This window comes from Poecilia reticulata, linkage group LG4 (assembly GCF_000633615.1).
Source record: "Poecilia reticulata strain Guanapo linkage group LG4, Guppy_female_1.0+MT, whole genome shotgun sequence".
NCBI lineage: Eukaryota > Metazoa > Chordata > Actinopteri > Cyprinodontiformes > Poeciliidae > Poecilia > Poecilia reticulata.
This window is the reverse complement of record NC_024334.1, coordinates 5,803,200-5,819,945: the sequence shown is the minus strand read 5'-3', so window position 1 is coordinate 5,819,945 and position 16,746 is coordinate 5,803,200. Positions and strand designations below refer to the sequence as shown.

The following is a 16,746-nucleotide window of genomic DNA, read 5'->3' as shown; positions in this document are numbered from 1 at the left end:
CAAGCAAAATGTGGGTCAAGCTGAGGAACACTGACGCTCTAAACCAGCAGCGTCAACAATTCACCCTCTGTCTGCCAAGTTGAACTAAATAACCCTGCGGCAATTTTCATATGTCTGCATCTGCGTGCAACAGTGCATTCTCCACACGGTCAATTTGTGTTGCATCAGTGGTTTCATTTCATTAAGCTAGAGGAAAAGCGTCATCGGTCAGCTGCTCCTCCTGTCCCATTCTTCCCACTTTGCGTCATTCACCGCTGTCATGTCATTCTCATGACGTTTCTCTAGCATCGCTGATGATCACGCTATTCATTTTCATTACTGTGATTTCCAGCTTTAAAACAAAACATTCAGTGAACTAAGGTTGTTATAATGCTGTAAATAAAGCCCAAGTGCACATGGTTTAGTCAAACTTTCAGCCATCAATATTCTTTCAAATTAATAATTTCTATGGTTGAGCTATTTGTGACCTAAAACATATTTTTACAGTTGACTTTGTATCAGTCACAGCATTTGCTGCCTGTATCACTGCAAAGCATGCAGCTAATTAAAGGCTGATTCGATGCTTTACAACCTGCCAAGTCTGAATTAACCCACACGAACTGCCTTTGCTGATGCGCTGAACCTATGAGGCCTGCGTGATTGAGATGCATCCGTGCCAGTAATGTTAGTCCTCTGAAACAGCCTGTATCAGCTCAGATGGCTGTGGCCATTTGACTTGATGAATACCAGTGAGTCCATGCCACCACTGCTTTATCAGAGACAGATGGTGTGAATGCTGGCCATCTGGGCCAAGGAATGGGGGCAGAGTTGCATGCCAAGCAGCATAAGGCCATTTGGTAGGACTAACAATGATCCCTTCAGCAACTGTCACTGCTTGTTGAGAAGTTACAAATGTGTTTAATGCAAGAAAGCCTTGTGAAAAGTATTTATACTCTGATTTATACTCACACAAATCCACAAATTTCAAAGTATTATATTGGGATTATATGCAATAGACCAGCACAAGGTAAGACAAAACGATACAGTAGAAGGAGACTGGTCACTGATTTCAACTGTTCTTCTCATATCCCTAAATAAAATCCAATTAAAGTGATTTTATTTATGCAAGACCACTCACAATAGGTAGATACCTGTGTTGTGTCAAAACCGAACAGAACAATTTGTTAATCACTTTGAAGAGAGTCATGACGCATCTTACAAGAACAGGGTGTTCAAGCTGTGTGGTTGGCAAGAAATTAATTTGGGTCAAGAAAACCATAAACTCACAAATACAAACATCTTTTACTTGTGATGAATGTGGAAAAGCATTTATCAAAAAAAGAAATAAATCTGAACACAAGAAAATCCACATAAGAGAGAAACCACTCTGTTGTGATCTCTGTGGACACAGCTTTAGTCAAAAGTCAAGTTTAAACGTAAATATGGAATTGAGAATCTGACATTTTGTAGGGAAACTATCCCTACCTCGAAACATGGTGGTTACAGTATCATTCAGTGTGTGCTTTTCTCTTACAAGGCACTGTTGTATGCATTAGTAATAGCTGAGCGCAGGTAGCAGGACTGAACTCTGGTTCTGATTCACAGATATCATCTCCTAAGCTATTTTATAGCTTCCTTCAAAACTGAATGAAGTGGAGTTTCTAAAATGAGTGGATATTTTAATCACATTAACCAAGCTGAAGAGCTTTAAATGGTTTTACCCTAAGACAGTATTGTGTCAGGAAAACATTGTGTTCCATGTTAAAATGTCTAATTTACTTAAAAACTTTTAGAGTCTAGTTAATCTCCCCTGCAGCTTCAACACTGCTTGCTGGATGCAGCGTAGCACACTGACCTACATATGCAGTCCTCTGCCTTATATCTTTTCTGAAAACCACAAATCAGAAAAATGCACATATATCTGGGCCACTTTATGGCAACGACTATTTTTGCTTCATGCATTTGCACGTGTGACTGTGTAAGTCTTACAGCTCAGTTAAATATGTCATAGCAGAGGAAGGGTGAAAACAATTGGATTAAATCAGCACAGGGACATCACGTTTGTTTTGTAAGCGTTGTTGTCCTTTAGCATTACATAGAAACAACCTGAAATCTCCTTCCTTCCATGAACTCCAACAAATGCCCTTCCTAGGATCCTGCCAGAAGCAATCTGAGTGACCTCAATCAGCAAAAGACGTCATATCACCAACAAATACCACACATGGGGTCAAAGGTTTTTAACTCTTTAGGAAAAGCACAAATCGGCTTGTCATTTCAGATCCCTCGCTGCAGGTTTTGACTCATTACACAAGAAAAATCGAACGCAGGTTTTAGTTTAAAGGGAACTAGATGTTCTGTTTGTGATCACATCAACTTCCAGTTACGCTTTATCATCTCTGCTACATGATGCCACTTAAGATTTTAGGTCCCTTGTCGCATTTATGAAGACCAAATTGCGCAATATTAAACAACTTAATCTGGGTTCGGTGTTTTAATAAGCATTAGACTTTATTGTTGTCAAAAAATAGTCTTAGGCAAAAAGAAGCTAATGTTTTAATAAGATAAAGAATTGGTCTGGGTTGATCCAAAAAAAAAGGCCCATGATAACTAGAGGAGCTGCAGAGACCCAGCGCTCAGGTGTAACCCATAAAGCTGGCCATAATGAAAGAATGGCACAAAGATCAGAGCTTGAATGCATGCTAATTTTATTATTATTCAGTATTTACTGCTGTCCAGACCGTTTCTGAGACTGATATTGTAATATATTGTGCAGCCATAATCAAAGCATAATTCATTTTCAAAGAGCTCAGTCAAGATTGAGTTCTTAAACTCTAAATCTATGAAAAAACAGTAGAAAAGTGTCACAAATTGATGCTTTCCATCAACTCTGATTTAGATTTATCAGTTTCAAGACGTTCTAATACACACTGCAGTTAAATGATACTTGGGTTCACAATTCCTCACAGATGTTAAGGAGACCGGGTTAACGCCACCCAGAGAGATTGTATTTGTCATGGTAGCGTGTGGTGATGGTGGACCAAAATAAAGTAGGGCATAGACATCAAGTTAATGTTGATTTAATGAAAAAAATAAGAACAAAAAAATTACCAAAAAAATCATGGGACCACAGGGAACCAGAGGAGATTAAAAACTGAAATCCAGAGAAAACTACAGCAGGTCACTGATGGGGGAAGAAATAGAAAAAGAAAACAATAGAAGAAACCAGCAAGGAGGAACAACAGACCAGGGCTGAGCTAACAAGTTGCAGGTGTGAAGGGGAGAGGGAAAGCAAACAAGGAAACTAAATTAAGAGTAACAAAGAACAAATACAAGGACAAAATAATTTAAAACTAGAATCACTAGGAAGGACCGACCTAATGTAAAACAGAAACAAGGCTGATCTAATCAAAATAAGAAACTAAGGAACACAGAACAATAATCAAAACCCCAAAACAGCTCAAACAGCCCAGGACCTGACAGTATGTTAGCAGATGTTTCAGTGATATCTATGGGCATAAAGCATCTACTGAGTGTATTTTCTGAATTACAGCACACATAAAAAGTCCTCCTTGTTAAACAAAATGTGTTGTAAAGTACTATCGACACTAAAACAAACCTAAGGATTTTCCTTGTGAGGAAGTTAAAATGTTCTATTTGCTTAATTTAAATTATTTTAATGTTTGATTCAATCAAAATATTTGAAAGCTGGATGAGGTAGACAAAAACAGAGTTTCAGGTAAGAGCCACCTGTTGTCCACCCTTCGCCACAAAAGACAAGCTTGGACATTTATTGAGACATTTCTGCTTGTAGACGTTAAAGTGGGGCAACACAGAGACCTAATTTCTACCTGACAGTGCTGTCCATTATATGGGTCAGCCTCCCAGCCAATGTTCCAGAACGTCATCTTCCTAGACAGTGTCACAGATCACAGCATCACAGTTTCTGAATATAAGACTATAATATGTGACTCTTGAGACAGTCAGATCAAACATATCCCTGTCTGCCTATTGCGGGACGACGGGGTTTACAATGCATCACCTAAATTAATCCGATGTTACCACCAAACTTCAAACACAGCTGTACTCTTGTATCTAGATAAGCTTATTATGGAGACTGTGGTTCTTGCAGAATCAGGATTTCAGTATAACATTTTGAAAAATAAATATTTTCCAACAGTTATTGCAATGTTTTCCTTTTAATGTGCTGTCAGAGCAGCCAACAGAAGCCTCACCTCACCATTCTCCTGGGACTACTGCGGATCACTTGTTTTCTAGGAAACACACGTCACGCAGCCTGAGATGGTCCTCATATGAAGACCCAGCAGATATTGTGCTTCCCGCAGCAACTATATAGAAGTACAACCTTCCACAGGAACTGCTGGTTTTATTCTGCACTGCCTTTAACCATCATATCTCTGCAGATCCATCACTGTTTGGTTCGGCCACAAAACACGACAGGGCCAGAGTGCAATGAAAAATCACGTCTGCAGCGAGGATGATCAGAGCAGACCTTTCCTTCATGTGGAACCTGTACCGGGGTCTGCAGACATCTAGGTCTCTGCAGACTACACCTATTCTGGACACAAAATATTTAGATTTTGACCTCCAGGTCAACTTACCATCACACTATTTAACAAAAGGTGGTAAGTCACGGCCACAGCCTGATTTATGTTTAAAAAATTTATGTGAAAACCACATAACACAACATTTGTATCACAACCAAAACTTTTGGCTGTTACTGTACAAGCTTCAGATAAGATTATGGCCTTGTTAATGATGAAGTTTCATCAACGTCTTTAAAAAAACTTATTAGTCGGTTGCATTCCTGTCTGGATAGAGATGTTTTTGTTTCAGAAAGAAAAAAATATCTGTTTCAATGAATTTCCAGACTTTCCAGGAGCAGATGCTAAGAAACACACTGTTGTTTTAACTCATTTTAAGATAGTATTTTTCAGCAATGTATGTCAAATCTGACCAAACATGTAAAATGAAATGGCCCAGCACGATTAATAAAGTGCATTTTTACCAGATTAGACCACATAGTGGTTTTCATGTTTGAAGCACAATCTTGTTAAACAAAAAGCTTTCAGGTCTGAGATCTGGTCCTGATGGCCTGCTCATATAATTCTTTGTTTCTCAGTCTATTCCTCAACACTACGTAACTCAATACAGGCAGGATGAATAGTGCCAGAAGCATGACCTTGTACTCGGAGCAATTTCACTTAAGATTACTGATCACTGCCTGCATTGATTTATGAGCACTGGCATCAGCAGTGGTTATAGAGTAAACAATATCAGTCAATCTCTAATCTAAATAGCTCCCGTTTTTTCACAGCTGCTAAATCCAACCTGCCTAACAAAACTGCCTCTGTGCTGTTTACACTTATAGTAAAGATTTATTCTATTAAGCAATGCTGCACCTCTGAATACAAACTGTTCAAACAGATGGGAATGCAGAATTACGGCCGTGTTTAGTTTGTGGAAAGTAATCAACATTTGCAGCTGTTGAAGAAATTTGCACAGGCACAAACTCCACTCAGGCTAAGCTATAAAGGACTAAACGTGATGTGACATTCTTTGTTTTCTAGCAACGTGAGCCACTGTCACGTGAAGGCTTTTCAAACGGAGAGCAACATCTTTTCGTGTTTTTGATTTAGTGCTGACGTTTGGCGTGACACTGGCAGTTCTTGGGGCATTGTCAAATCGCCAGAAAATAAGTTGTTCAGCAGCTTTTGTGGCAGTTCTCTGAATGAAAAAACCTTAATGTCTGTCAATAATAGTGGGTCAGAGATATTGGTCAAAGGAGGTGAGAGCTGGCGCACAGCAGGGAACCAGACCACAGATGGACCAGGAGAATAAATGAATGACAGGCAGGATCGGCAAATAGAACATTTCCTTGCAAATATCAGTCTTCTTTTCACTCTTGTGACATCTGTATATAGAGAAAAACCCAGCCTTTATAGAAGAGCAGCAAGACAAAAAAAAAAACATTGTTGAAAGAAAGCATTGAGACATGGGAGTCAGTAAACATGGAAAGAGACTCAAATGAGACTGAAATTTATTATTTTTACCTAAATGTTAAACCCTATAAGTTACCAAAGACTAACACCAAAATTTGAAACAAGCTGTGAGTATTTCGGCAGGATTATCATTATGGGATCAATTGGCTTCGAGTAAAGTGCACGTTTCATTAGTCAGCCATGACAGGCAGGAACCACAGTGACAGCTTTTACTGCATATTTGTTTTTATCTTCCTGCTTCCTGGAGCTGCTGCTGAGAAATGCTGCAGACTGAGTCACTGATTCATTTATTTAGAGGCAGATTTGATTGTGGAGGCATCAGATCTGAAGCAGCTATGAGGTTTCTGCTAATTACAAGAACGCAAATATCTCTTCAGTTTTTATTGCTGGCGGGGGAAGGAAAATGAATTAGAAATCCCAACACAGCTGTTGGTTAAATAGGATTTTTAGAAGCTAGTCCAGGCACTAAGACCAGAGACACGTAAATGTGACTGATTGTTTTTCTACTATATACAAATTTCCTGAATTTATTTTGAGAAAAGTGATTAATTTAATCCAAATTTAAAATACTGAATAATGTTCATTATCATAGTGAAACAGATAGTTTACCTTATGGGACATTTTTAACATGACCTGAATTAGAGGGAAATCAAATTGAACAAAGGTGTTTTCACAAACCTATTAATGTCTTTTTTTACATTAAAAACAAAAGGATAACAGAAGATAAAACAAAAAGACCAGCTTTTGGTATTTCTGTTTTATAAAAACAGTATACGGTTAAATAGTGAGTATTATTGAATTTGATAGAATCTTAAAAAGATTCTTATGAAATTCAACTGAGGCCTGCATGAGTAATTATTTCAAAACTATTTCTCCCATATTTACAAATTTTATATGGTGCTTTTATGTGTAAAACTTCAGTTCTAAGCATTGCAATGTGATTTTTTTTACACTTTGCATGAGAACAAAACAATTTACAAAACAAGGGTGGATGCCTAAAGGAGAATGTGAAATACATTTTTCAATGCAAGTGTACAATAGTTAGTTTGGATGCTATAAAATAAAGTGAATAGCAATGAGCTTGTAATCCATTCCTACTGTGCTGAACGAAATTTTCCCTGTGTGTTTCTTTGTTAAAAGTGTGAGTCAAGTCAGGCAGTGACAGCTATGGAGCATTGATATTTCTTAGAATCTGAACATCAGCACAGCCTGAAAGCTGAAAATGGGTCAGTGTCTGCAGTCACGCTTCTGGCTCTGATGCCGTCTCTCATGTGCGCTGGCTGATAGAGGACTGTGTTCAGCAGCAGCTGAAGTTCAAATCAGGAGAGCAACAATCAGAGCCGCTGCCGTTAACACTAATTGGTCAACCTTCTTTTAGTTTGGAGCCCAGCTCACCTGCATGTAAATTCCTACAAGAAGGTCCACCTGAAATTAAGGATGTCTGAAGTCTGTTAGCCTCAAACACAGAACTGAAGTGAGACATAAAATCAACAAAATTAGCTCCCAGCTTGTTGGAAAAGAAAATACAGGAGAAACCGAATTAAAAGTTGGGCCCGAATGAAGCAAAAATAAAACATGAGTCTTTATAATCTGAATAGAAAATGTATTAATGTAAACGCTCCAAAATCAATAAATGTTAAGTTATTGATAATTCATATGGCTTTCAACACAACATTCATTTAAATTACACAATTGACAAAAAGACAGATCAGTAACGTATCACTTGTCAGGTTACATCCGTGCATCTGTTCATTTGAATGAGGACAGAACTTTTCATGTCATTTCAAGATCACCAGTGTTTAAAAACTAAATCGGGAAAATATAATGGGAAGCAGCTCCGTGCAGTACAGTGACTCACCTATAATCTGTGACATTGTAAAACAAAAAAAATTAGAACAAATCTAAACGTGACTTTTCAATAAGTACCGAGGCTCTGTGCTTTTGGGTTTTATTTCTTAAATTAGTTAAATAAAAAATAACCTCTACAGCATTTCGACTGCTTGTTGTCCTCCAGCAGCCCAGAGCCCAGTATCTGCTGAAAGCTCTTCTTTCTTCTGGTTCGGCTTCAAACACTTTTTTCTTTGCAAAGTGTCTCTTTTCCAGACTTGACTTTGTGGTATTGCAGTTTTTATAACATTTTGGCCAATTGAGTACAAAATATTAACACTGAACCTGCTAAAATCGTAGTCAGGTCTTAACTTCTGAAAGTTCCAACAAATAATGAAACAACACAATGAAAAAAACAGATATAAATAACTAAACTAAATGGATAAATCTTAGGTTTGTCAATATGGGGATGAAATATCCTGGATTAAATACACAAAGAGAACAATTTTAAGCCTTTAAACATGTAAGTCCATGAGGACACCAGTGTCCTCATGAATGCTAGGGGGGTTTTAATGTATCATCTAGTCAGCTGAATTCCTGATAATTATCCATCCATCTATATTTCAGGCTATATTTATCCTCACAGGGTCACAGGGGGAACTGGTGTGTGCCTTCAGGGTCAGTGTGCACCATCAACAGGTTGCCAGTCCACCAGAGGATAATAATGAGAAACAGAGGACAGATAGCTGTACATGAACAATGATAAAGCTAAAGGCTAATTAACGTGATATGCGTGTTTTTGCACTGTGGCAGAAAGCTGGACAGCCTTCCTTCTGTAAAGCCTCAGTGAAAATAAATACATCCATTGAGAATGGAGACGGAAACAGCCGCATGAAGAACATCAGCTTATTGATGCTTGTTTTCTTTCAAACTGTTGTAACATTTTGATGCTTTGGCATCATCAGTGCTGTCCTGCATGCCCAGTCGCCATTTGGGGTAAAATTCATGATATTGGGAATGTAATGTATTATCATGGCATTAGGCGCTGCATGAGTCAATCCCATCAATGCAAAAGCATGCTTCCTCTGCACTGCTGTTGTCAAAAACAGAAGCTTTAGACTTTAGGCTGAACATAAAATAAAGCAGTAAAATCAGTCATTTGGTTGGCAGCCTTTCATATCCTCTTGGCCAGCAGAGAGGCAGGCTCCACGACTGGTAAGGAAAGCCATTGTCTCTGGAAAACAAGTCCTGCATCCCGCATTAGCAGAAAAAATATTTCCCTCTGCTACACAATGAATGTCTTTTTCAGTTCAATCATCTGGAATAGGGGAATTACAGTTCCCATGATAGATATAAACAGGCCCATCACAACCGTAATACAACTGGAACACATCTCCGTAGCCGTGGTCCCTCCACCAGGTGCACAGCTGTCGGTTCCAGCCGCAGGCCAGAGAGTAAAAGAGTTCAGGATGCTCCATGCCGATCATTGTGAAGAAGTCCTGGTCCCCCAGGTGGCCCTTGAAGCGATACTGGTCTGCTAGTTTGGCCACGTTGCTGGGTTTCAGCAGCTGGTTGTAGAGAGTCGAAGCCCTCATGGCGCTCAGGTCCAACAGCATCACACCGCTGTTGAAGCCTGGAAGGCCCTCAGGAGGAGGTTCTCCTACCCTGGTCTTGGGGTTCTCCTTACGATACAGCCAGAAGGTGTGTCTAAGGAAAGAAGTGTTAGGCTGTTGATTAGTTGGCAAAACTCAGCGTCGTACTGTGCTCGACGAGGTAGTCTAATTTATGGGATCGTTTGGTAGATCTGGTTCTCTTCCTTGGCATTCTTCTGCGCCCAACCTGTCTTACAAACAGACCCCTTCTTGCGCCAGCAAAACTTCAGTGCCTCCACTTAAACCTTCCACTTATACATAAACACACACTCATGCATGTATCTATGTGCGTATGAATGACCCCACATGTCATGGTAATTAACCTCTTTTAAACCAGAACCACCTTCATCGTATCGGTGACTTAAAACTTTTGCACGAAGTCAGCTAAATATATATCTGCTTTGTGACAATTTGTTCTAACGATAACTTGATATAAATTTACCAATCCACTGTCTCTTTTCCACCACACTGGTTCAGCACCAGTTTTTTGTTACCATCACATCAAGCTATGCTCCCAAAAAACTGGATCTTTCCAAACTCCGACTTAAAGCAAAGGTCAGAGGTCAAGCCACTTTCATCAGCAGCTAGAGGTGAACTCATGGAGAACAACCAACCAACCAATAAATAATAATCTGGTTAGGATTATGAAATGTTCGCTAGCATCACCTGTAGTTGAACTGTCCTCATGCACAACGATCCTTACATGGTTAACTGGAGAAGTCACTGATCAGGACGTAATGACTTGTCTTACAGATTATGGAAAAGGAATCCAGTTCTTTTACAGAACCACTTAATAACGGCTTCTATTGTCAGTGTCGGTTAAGCACTGGAATCCTATGTGCTTTGCAGAATCATTTCATTCAACACAGTAAAAGAAAAAAAAAGGAAGTAAAAAAAATATTTAGTGTGCTTTAAAAATGAGTCCTGTAGCTGTACAATCCATCATCAAAGACCACAGTCAGAGAAATGCTACAAATCTCTTATTTTCTAAGCTTTAACACTGATGAGCAAAATGAAACCTTTAAAGATGGTCTAAATCTTGTTCTCTGTAACTCGCACACACATTTAATATAGCAGGGTATAAGCAGCACACAGGGTGCAGAAAGCTGTGCATCAGCAGATAGAGCAGCCTGCCTAAACTCATATATGTGTTCAGTGTTTCTGAAGTTCTGGTCTTTCCCAAAAAACGAGAAGAGGGGCTAAAAAAAAAAAATCACTTTTCTGAAGGAATGTAAAAATGCTGCCTCAAATAAAGTAAACATAATAAAGTTATTATGGTTTGACTTTTTACTGTTGACATTGCAAAAATATTTCCAGACTGCAAAGAAAACATGTTGAGAATATTTTAAGTGCTTCTGTAAAACAAAACTTTTTCTAAATTGAATCAACTCAAAAGTGCGTAGCATATACTATTTATCCTATTTATCAATAGAAATAACACAGACCTTCATTTTTTTTTTTTGACCTGATGTTATTTTCTAAATATTTTCTCTGTGTTGTGCTGGTTGATGCTTTCAGGAAGTCTGAGGAAAAAGAAAATCAACTGCATATATGCAATTCAACATTTTTTTTCCTCTGTGGATGGTTCATTTTCCGAGAACAGAGAGCTCTTGTCCGCACCGTTAAAAACGTTGAAATGTTCCATCAATACTGAGTGATGAATGGGAAAGTAACCTTGCACGCTTGCTTGTGAACATGAACACCTAATGCCAGAACATTTGGACTATTCTTAGTGCCTGCTGAGCTCTACAGTAAATAAAATATGAATGGAGCTCAGGAATATTTTACTTTTATAACAGCAGCTAGAAACACACTTAACCTTCATGCTGCCTGTTTCAGGACTATATACAGATGCAAAGATTTTAGAGGTTTTTGATCGTACAATGCATCCTGCCTGTGAAACGCGATCAAATTTAGTCTGAGCTGCAGATTCTCTAAGTCATGCCTTGATATTATTACTGACCTACATTCGGCTCCTGTTGTTTGCTCCTGTAGTTACGTGTCGTTTGTTGATATCTGAGGCTTTGTGGTGTATGTATCATTATGAAGATGAGTCTACGTGCCCCAAAACACATACTGGGTGAGTGAGGTCAGCAAGGAACATTTACACACACCGTCCCATGAGGCTGTTTTAAATCACTGGAGTTTACTGTGTGGACCAAAGGGGAACGGCATCAGTGTCAAGACGGCTAAAATAAACAACAGACACCACAATGGTTATTAGATGAGCACAGCTAAAGGAACACAGCTTTTATGTAGCAAACTGCACAAATGTTTTCAAGAGTTCATGTGAAACACACATAGGGGCTCCGCAGCCACAGATAACTATACTGCAACGGTTAGCATTGAGAATGTTCACTTTTATTTATGTGTTAAAGTGGCAAAGTTTAATAAAATACATGACAGAAAATTAGTGTCTTGTTCATCTTTTCTTTCTGTGTTCAACAAGTGAATCTACATACATATTTATAGGATAAATAAAACTAATATATTTTACACATTTCTCTTGTTGATTGTGTACATTTTTCTGCTACACATTGTCCTTCCACTCAACTTTCCACTAATATCACGCTGAAGCTTATTTTTAAACACTTTTTCTACACACCATAATTTTTTTTTTTACTTTTGCTTCTCCTTGTTTTCCAATATGCGTTTCCTACAGTAGCGTTTTAATTAGAAAGATGGATTTTATTTCTTTTATTTGGATTAGCTAACAGTGCTATCATCAGTCTCAGATAGTTTATGTGCTAAATTTGTATGTCTAAAAAGCTGCAACATATTCTTGTTTTGGTAAATCTTACTTATGTAGTTTGCTGAATTTCAGGGTTTGTTTTTTTCATCTCAAGACATGGATTCTACTATCTTGGTTAAATGGTTGCAGAAAAAGGGGAAATGTCAGACTGCAAAGGCTGTACATGAGTAAATTTAGCCAATGTTTTCCTCTGGGAATTGTTTTATTAGGATGTGAAGCAAAAACAACAGTCACTGTAGTCTTGTAGAGCATTACACGTTTAAGTGAGTGATACAGAGAGCATCTATGCTCTCCAACATAAGGACAGTTTTGATTTTCTGTAGTTTCTACCAGTACACCCAGTATGCCAGTAAGACTTCACACAGCTCCAGCTTAGATTGCAGTCAATTCACACCTTTGTCCTCTAGTCAGTTTTTGCCGCCAATCTTCCCAGTGAAGTTTCTCTGACTTGTGAAAGAATGGAAAGCATTAGCGGGGGACAAGGACACTCTGTGCTGCTATCTCCTCCTAATGTGTCCTTGATTCGCTCGGGACAACAAGCAGCCTGCTCTCTCTAATGGCTCTATAAAACCCACAGGCAGACATCAGGCTGCATGTTCAGCTGATAACACTAAAGGATTGCTTGGACAAGGTGCACTGGCTGCACAATAATAAAAAAAAAATCCCACATATGTTGGGGGGGAAGCAATGAAACATTAAAGCATAAAAATATTTGATTGTAGAAGTTTTTGCTTTGTAATGATGTGTAACAAGGATGTCAACATGTACTCAGTAAGCTACAATATTAATGAAAAGTTTCTTTATTTGAGTAACTCAATTCACTACAAGAAACACTTTAATTATAGTCAAGACTGACGCCTTCAAGCTCTTATTTCTGTTAGTTATGATGATTTTTCTCTCAAGGACAAAATAAATCAGCAATATAGAGTGGGATATTAGATCAAATCAATCAAATGAAATAGAAAATAAATAAATAAATAAATAAATAAATAAATAAATAAGCAATATGGGTGTAATGAAATTCCTCCCAAAAGCTGGAAGATCTCCTTGACATCACCTTAGTCTTTAGGCCCCATGAATATATTGATTGCGTTTGTTAGAGCAACAGCATCACAGCTACTTCGTAATGTGCTTTTGTTTTACATATAGACCCATCTGAGCTACTGGTATGCCGTATGTTTCGTGCCATAAACTAATTTTTTTTTTTTTTGAAAGATCTGACCTCCATTATTCTCATCATTTTGTTTGGTGGTTAAATTGTTTGTATTCTTGGATGTCACAGCTAAAGTCGGTTTTCAAGTTTGTTAGTTTTTCTTATTATTGCTGCCCTGAATATACAGTAAATTTGGGCAACTAGCTATATTTATTTTAGTCATATTTTGACATGACAATCAACCCACATCTGCCTTACATGGTCTCTTCTCTCATCCTTCCCATTATTTATAGCAGCTCAGAAAAAAATTTGATCTCTGTGACACACTTAGACTATTTTTTCTTACAGTTGGATCTTTTTTTTTTTATTTTATACTGATTAAATGTGTACAACTTTTCTCAGAGATGGATTTAGCTTGTTACATAGTTTTAAGAGTCATTTATTTCAAGGCTTGTTACACATTTTGAACCAGGGGTGTATTTATTTGGGGAGGATGTCGTAAAACAGAATACACATTAGAGGTAGTGGGTGAAATGGACACGACATGGACATGAAAGTGTGCCCTACTAGTTACACTTTCTTGAGTTCACAAAAACATATTTACTATTGAGAACTTGACACAGTAGGGACTAATCACAAAACGCATAGAAAGAGCATTTCCACTCCTGCTCAGTGAAAGCCCAGAACACTCTCAAAGAATTCTGCATTTTAATGGGATCTTCTTGCAGAAATAAAGAGTGTGTTTGTGTTCTTGTCCATGTGACATTCAAGTAAATGGGTCTCACCCTCTGTGCTTTAAAAAAAATGACTCAGCTGCAGGGAAGTGAGAGGTATTTTGTAAAAAAATAAATAAAAAAATGAACTTTTCAGTGGCAGGATGTGCTGTGAATGTGGCTGGTGGGAGGATGCGTTGTTCTGCATGATGTTCCCTCCGTTCACACAAAAACAGAGTGGGAGTTGAGAGTCCCCTCTGTCTACAAAGGAGAACACTACAATAGAAAGGAAACAAGCTGTGCTTCACTAAAAGCCGGCTTTTAAAATGACAACATTTTAAAGCCTCCTGACTAATAATGCAAACATGCAGCAAATCCATTTAAAGTATTGGAATAGTTACTTTCATTTGTCATGACTGTGCAAGGTGTCACCGTTTCCTGGGCGGCAATTTATATTTTCCAGAGCTTTTAGGACATAAATGCCAAAAAAGACAGATTTTTAAATTTTATGTAAAATACAAAAGAAGAATGAATTGATTGTCAGTGAAAGTGCCAATAATAATAAAAATATCTCAATTTGCTATACATTTACATGTACATCTTCTCAATTTAAGATATCACTAAAAAGATAATTTATCTCAGCTCTTCAATTCAATTTTAAATCATAAAATATTTATTACACATAGAAATATTTTTCAAACATTAACTGATGTGATTGGAGCTATTGAAAACAAACATTCAGCTTTTCAGAAAATGAATATTACATAGGGTTACTAAAAAGTCAGAAATGAAAATTGAAACAAAATTGGTAGTGGAGGAGTTCATTTCTGTCAAAGAAATCAGAGGCAAGATGAAGTTCACATATTTTCAAGGGGAAAAAAACAAGATATTTCATGTCAAAAAGTTGTAAGTGTAAATGAAAGAAATTGCATTCTTCCATGATTAAAGCATACATGTCTGACATTAGAACGATGGTATTCAATGACTTGGTAAAGTAAGAAAAAAAACCAAAATTATAAAAAATATCAAAAATTCAAATTTGTGACAAAAAATTACCATTAATTTATTATTAAATATTGTCAATTTACTAATGAACTTTTAAATCACAGAAAATGTTTTTTTAAATATTTTTTTTGTAAATATATTAAATTAATCTAAGACCGTGTCACCACAGAAATTATTTTAGGTGCATTCGAAAAATATTTATTGCCGTTTAGGCTGTGCGTCCACATGAATCACGCATTTTAGGAGACGAGAAACTATGAGATCAGTAAACTTCAAAACACTGAGCTCCATTGGTCTCTAACCTAAACCTTCTAGTAAAAACGATGGAGTATTGAGAAGAGGAAGATGAGCGGAAGGCCACCGTTAAGGTAACCATGGGCTTCCCTAAGACCTCAGCAGAGCCACAAGCTGTTCACTTTAATGGTGCAGTAATTTGTGTATATGGAGTCCCACCCAATTACTCAGTGCATAAACTATATTTTTATATTTCTGTTTTAAAAATTCTTATTTGAGGGGAGTTTACATCTTAAAATTTTTTGAAAAATTGAATTTTGAGCAATGGCAATCAGTAGGAACAGCAAAATTCTTGGGAGAAAAAAAAATCAATGTGAATGAACCTAGAGAAATAAAGTGACTTTTCAATCATTTATTTAGTTTTAGTTGTAGATTTGATCATTTCCGAGACCTTGTGTGGGAGCTTTGAACCGGCGGAGCGGTGTGAGCCAAGAGGCCCAGCACTCCGCTATAATGCTGGCCGACTCAAATTAAGTGTGTCCGGCCTCACAGGAACCACATTAGAGGGGCTTTCTCAGGGTTGGCAAAGCCCCCAGCCAACACAGTGGCAGAGCAGAGATAAAGATCTGTTTGGAGAGGCAGGAGCCAACTGGAGCCTGGCTGAAAACTGCAGGTCAGCTTCTGCAGCAGCCAGGAACCAAAGAAAAACAAAAAAAAAACATGCACTGTAATTCCTCATGCAGGTCAATTCTAATATATAAAAGAAAAAAAACACATTTAATGATGAAAGCTGCAAGTACTTTACAAGACGTGAGTGAAACGGCCTACTAAATGCGGCGGCTGTGACAGTAAGCTAAATGTGGACGCAATATTGTTTGAATGACGTCAAATGAAATTAAAAACTGGTAAACAGAGACAACAAACAGCTGACAGAAGGCCAGTCCTGCCTTCTTACTTGAACCAGACATTCACAGGTTCATTCATCCATGGTCCAAAAGACCCCAGAGAAAACCACCTGCCTGTGTTTGTCCCTGCAAGCAGGTGCTGCAGAAAATATGCCACCTGATCCTGCATCATGTACTTTTAACCCTCCCAACACGCACACAGTGACGTCCTGTTTTGATGTTGCAACCGGGTGGAAACAGTGAGGCAGTGAAATGACCAGGAGGGTTTGATTTGCTATCTTGGAGAAGGATGGAAAAAAAATCAGCTTAGGAACAAAGAGATTGAAAGGTGGTGCCCTTTGTTTATGACCGCACACACACAGAAACAAGGTTAGATTTGCTGGTATATATTCATTGCGTGAACATTAGAAGCACCATTTCTTAAACTAAAAGTGTCACCAAGAAGATAATGGCTAAAAAATAACTTCCAAATATATACATTCTATGTGGAATAGAATATATATATA

General features: G+C 37.9%; 1 protein-coding gene across 3 annotated transcripts in view; it reads right to left on the bottom strand.

Annotated features, from left to right (window-relative positions):
- Positions 1-2,394: 2,394 nt before the first annotated feature.
- The window catches only part of xxylt1 (xyloside xylosyltransferase 1), a 26,727-nt gene continuing 12,375 nt past the window's right edge, over positions 2,395-16,746 (bottom strand). For all 3 annotated transcript variants that reach the window (XM_008406863.2, XM_008406862.2, XM_008406861.2), the window contains one exon: positions 2,395-9,533. In XM_008406863.2, coding sequence (XP_008405085.1) covers positions 9,137-9,533 — 397 coding nt within the window. In that variant the 3' untranslated portion in view covers positions 2,395-9,136. The remainder of the gene's footprint in view (positions 9,534-16,746) is intronic.